A 4,735-nucleotide genomic window follows, 5' to 3' on the forward strand; every position below is an offset into this window, starting at 1 on the left:
ATACACACACACACACACACACACACACACACACACACACACACACACACACACACACACACACACACACACACACACACACACACACACAATGCAGTCTACAAGGATATGCACCACAAACAAAAGGGTAATTAAAAGGACTACTCTATAAAATTCGACATGTGTCCACACTGTTCAAATATGTGTAAATTGGAGATATTGGAAACTAAAACTTTACTTTTCGGCTGTCTCTGCCACTTTCTATTTCGTGATTTTAAAATTGTTTTGCTCAATCCTTTAACCCTTAGATGCACGAGTTGCCTACACTCTTCCATAAGTGGGTCAAAAAGGACCCGTATTCAAATAATGTGTGTTTTTTATGCCATTTTTGTCATTTTGGTTAGGAAAAATCATACTTCTATAATACTTAGTATTATATTTTGGTTCACACTAGAAATATTTTATATTTAATTTTTCACTATTTATAATTTTAGGAAAAAAAAAAACATTTTGAAAAAAAACGAAATTCCATAGAAAATGCATGCGGGTCATTTTTGACCCACATAATCTTCCTGAGAGGTGTCACTTGTGATGTAGTCTGTGTGGTCCACAGTGAATGTATTCCTGACAGCAACAGGTGATAAGAATCAGAGGTTCCCATAGAAAATGCATGCGGGTCATTTTTGACCCACTTATGGAAGCTTGGGGTGGTAATACAAAAACTACAACTTCTTAAAATGTAAATTTAAAATGTGAATGGCATGATATCCAAAACATTGTTTTTTGAGGAATAGCTGGAATATGAAATGATAAAAAAAATGTAATTACAAAGATACTTCAAGAAAACCACCTCACCGGGTCCAAAAAGACCCACTTATGCATCTAAAGGTTAATACATATTTGACCAAATGTATTATACAATGTTCTTCTGAACAGTGTTTAATTCATCCTATTCTATGTTATATGCATTCATTTTATTACTGCACGTAGGCCTACTTGAATTATTATGTCTATTGTGCTACTTTATTGTACTATTTTTCGTCTTTTATTTTATTTTTTAAGTATATTCCATGTTGGTGGGGCTTTTGATCAACTCGGCTAGCCATTTTGCGTATGACAAAATAAAACATCTGAATCATTACATCTACTAATTGTGAATCTGACCACATTTACAGGGACAAATAATATCAATTCAACAGCTTCTAACTAACACTTGTAAACCCTTTCCGCTGTTAGCACTATGTTCTGGTTATTTAAACTAACAGACAGCAAGTATGAGGTTTAACTTTGTATGGCTTTTAGATCATGTTAAATTAATTTGCTTTGTACTCCCATTCTGGTCAATCTATTATAATATCTCTGTGTCACATGGTTGCAATGCTTTGGTCATATCTGGTAGATTTAGTGAGCTGATAGAGGAAGATATAAGCAACATGTTCACATGAGGAGGAAACTTCCTAAATAAAGTGATTTTCTGCTCACGCATTGAAGTGTTGTGCTTTAGTAGCTTAACAACACGATTTAAGAATGTTGATGCTTTTTGTGTTTGATCAGTGGCAGATCGTGTTCAGACGGGCCTATAAAGCGATAGGAAATGGATAGCATTGCTGTGGGGATGTTCCAGAGGGTGGGCTGATCCAGATGAATTCACAGCCTCATAAACACATTTGATCTGCATGAGAATCCTCCTCCATGTGCGCGGATCACCTTTCAGCCTGACAAATTATGCGCATTTGTTCACTTTGCACATTTTTACGGGCATAGTTTGGCGACCAGAGAAAAATGACGCCCAGGAAACCAAAATGGCCAGTTAATGAATTTGAAGAGCTACTTCCACCGGGATTAAAAGTGTTTATTAATTGCACTATACTTTGATTACGGGTTTACAGGCGTTATAAACAATTTGGACAACATAATATATTTGGGCTACAAAGCACGGACAACACTGAAAAGCAGAAAACAGACAGTAGACAGGACAGTTACATAAAGCAGGCAAGAAGGTGCTGTATTTACAGGAGGCCTCACAGGAGAGGGTCTTATTTTGTCCCTTTGTGTCCATTTTATCTTCCATTTGTTGACGCACACGGTTAAGCACGGTCCCAGTCCATCAATTCGTTATTTCCCACCTTTTTTTACATTTATCTCAGTTCATTTTTAATGCATAACACGCAGATACACCTTCACTTGATCGTCCAAAGCGCTACGGAGTGGGGGTCTTCACTTTGGCCACGAACTTCTTCTCCTTCACCCGCCGGTTCTGGAACCAGATGGTGATCTGCCGCTCGGACAGGTTGGTGCCGGCGGAGATCTTCCTCCTCTTGTCCTTGGTGATGAATTTGTTGGCGGCGTACTCCTTCTCCAGCTCCTTCAGCTGCAGCTTGGTGTACGGTATCCGCTTCTTCCTGCCTCGGCGGAAATGAGAGCCGTCGTGCTGGTGCGCCACCGCATCTGTAGGAACGGAGGACAAAGAGAAGGAGGTCTGAGGAGGGGGGGGCTAATACACCGAGACACATCTCTGCCGTAACAGGTTCACTTTGTGTTGAAAGCGAGGGGGTCAGAAGATGTTTGAAAAGTGTATACACATGTTATATTGTATTGTATTGTACTATATATATTATTCTATTAAATGTTTTGGTAATTAAAGTGGGGATTAGTTCAGATAGGATTTGGAAAAAAAGTTACTAACATGCTTGATTTTGTGATTTTATATTGACTTTTAGGGATATATTTTTTTAAATGACAATATACAATAATGTATTTTATATTCACATTATATGTAATGTTTTCTTATTGCACATATAACCCTTAAAGCATGGTCATTTTTTAGTGATCATTTGGTGGTGCTTGATATTTTTCAGAATGATCTATTTTTGCCTTGTTTTTTCAAAAAAGCTTAATTTCAGATCAAACAATATATACATGTTCATTATAATTAATTGATATGGGCCTGTATGTTAACAATATGAGCAGAAGTCGCCCCATATAAACAACACGCAACAGATGAGTTGCACGGTGCTACCACACAATACCTTTTAATTAATTAATGGCCTATTCCCTTTCGAGTGTAATGAGGCAACATAAATGTTAATATTACAAATATCCTCTACAGTGACAGATGAGAATATCCTATTAATTTCTGATTTATGTTATGTTACACTGACTCCAAACAGCTTGTATTATTGCGCACCAGTAGCACCAGAAACTGTCAGATTGACACACGAGCTCACTGTTCTAAGATCTTAATTTCACTATGTTTGAAATGAATGAAGAGTGTGTTTAATTATCAGAGCACATTAATCATATCATGCACTGGCAACGTCAACACTCTATGATCTATTCCTGATGGAATATCACACAATAACTAAATGTAGCAGAACAATATTACAGTGACTTTGAGTTTAAAAGGAGAATGTCAAGTTTTACCAGCCAGAGCAGACTTCCAGAGGTGTCCTGCCTGGCCCTGGTCCTTGCAATACATCTGTCCCCCCCAGCCGTTTGTCAGAGCCCAGGGCTGGTAGCTGTCCATCGGCAGCAGCGTGTCATGGCGCGGCTCGCTGCCCAGCGTCTGGACCACCGACACGTCCAGGTAGCTGGCCATGGACTGGTACGGGCTCGGGTATCCGTGATAAAAGGCGAACTCTTTGGCGCGGTGGTTCGGGTAATCGTCGGGGTTCACCGTGGTGTCCATGTACTGCGAGCTGAGCGCGGGCCCGGCCGCCTGAGTGCACGACTTCACAGAACCCCGCCCCATCCTGCACGGGTAGTAGCCGTTACCAAAGTAGCTGTATGGTAACGAGGTGGCGGCAGAAGAGCTCTGGTGCGGCATGGCGGCACCAGGACACGGTCCTGCCGCGCACTGCTTCCCCGCAGGCCCGCCTGTCTCACTGGAGCCAGACGCGGACACCTCCACCGTGGGGTATCCCGTTGAAGAGTGCACCAGGCCGGACGGGTGGCCGCCCAGAGCTGCGGCCGCTGCAGAGTGCGCCATTATGTTGCGGCACTGGCTCGCGGCGAAATTGCTGCTGCCCACCAGCCCCTCCATGTTCTTGTTCAGATCGTCCAGATTGTTTTCATACACAAACATCACCGTGTCCGCTGGCCAGCGAGGGTTTAGAACCAAGGAGGCGGTCATATGCGCTCCTTTTCCCGGTGTGTCCTCCGCGCGCTGCCGTTTCCGCTCTGACTGTCCGCTCCTGCGCGCTAAACTGCTACATCGGCTAAAAGAAAAGAACTGTTGCGCATTTACTCTCCTCTGATCGCAGACTCAGGTCATTCACATGTAGGGCCTACCGTCACGCGCACCCTCATAGCACGCGTGCGCTGCCTCACTGCGCCGTTTGGTGACTGCACTCGCTTGGAAGCAAAGACTCCCGGTAACCGGCCGCACCTCCGGTTACATCCCAGCCGCAGCCTTGACGCAACAAGCCCCCAAGAGCAGGGGGGGGGGGGGGGGTCGCGAGAGTCCATTGGGATGAAACCCAGATGATCACGTGAGGGGGCCAACAGAAAAAAAAGAAGGAGAAGAAGAAGAGACTTGGGGCTTGTCAGTCAAGAACGAATGTTTATGAGGCTCGAGCTGTGGCACGAGAGGAGCTGAGCTTTGGAGCGGTCAGTTCCCTGGATGTGCCGCAGCGAGGTGTGTCAAACACAGAGAGACAGATATTACCATAGTGACACAAAATAAATCTCTTTACAGACAGTTCGGTGCTGTGCGTAAAGACGCACAGGGAGACGGCGCTCAAACTAGGTTAACATT

At 43.4% G+C, this 4,735-nt stretch overlaps 1 protein-coding gene across 1 annotated transcript; it reads right to left on the reverse strand.

Annotated features, from left to right (window-relative positions):
• Nucleotides 1-2,037: 2,037 nt before the first annotated feature.
• hoxb13a (homeobox B13a) lies at nucleotides 2,038-4,111 on the reverse strand. Its single transcript, XM_010789979.1, has 2 exons — nucleotides 3,403-4,111; nucleotides 2,038-2,427 (listed from the first exon to the last, which is right to left on the reverse strand). The coding sequence occupies exons 1-2, from the start codon at nucleotides 4,109-4,111 to the stop codon at nucleotides 2,180-2,182; spliced, it is 957 nt and encodes a 318-aa protein (XP_010788281.1). The 3' UTR covers nucleotides 2,038-2,179.
• Nucleotides 4,112-4,735: the final 624 nt, after the last annotated feature.

This window comes from Notothenia coriiceps, unplaced genomic scaffold, assembly GCF_000735185.1.
Source record: "Notothenia coriiceps isolate Sejong01 unplaced genomic scaffold, NC01 NC01_scaffold00033572, whole genome shotgun sequence".
Taxonomy (NCBI): Eukaryota; Metazoa; Chordata; class Actinopteri; order Perciformes; family Nototheniidae; genus Notothenia; species Notothenia coriiceps.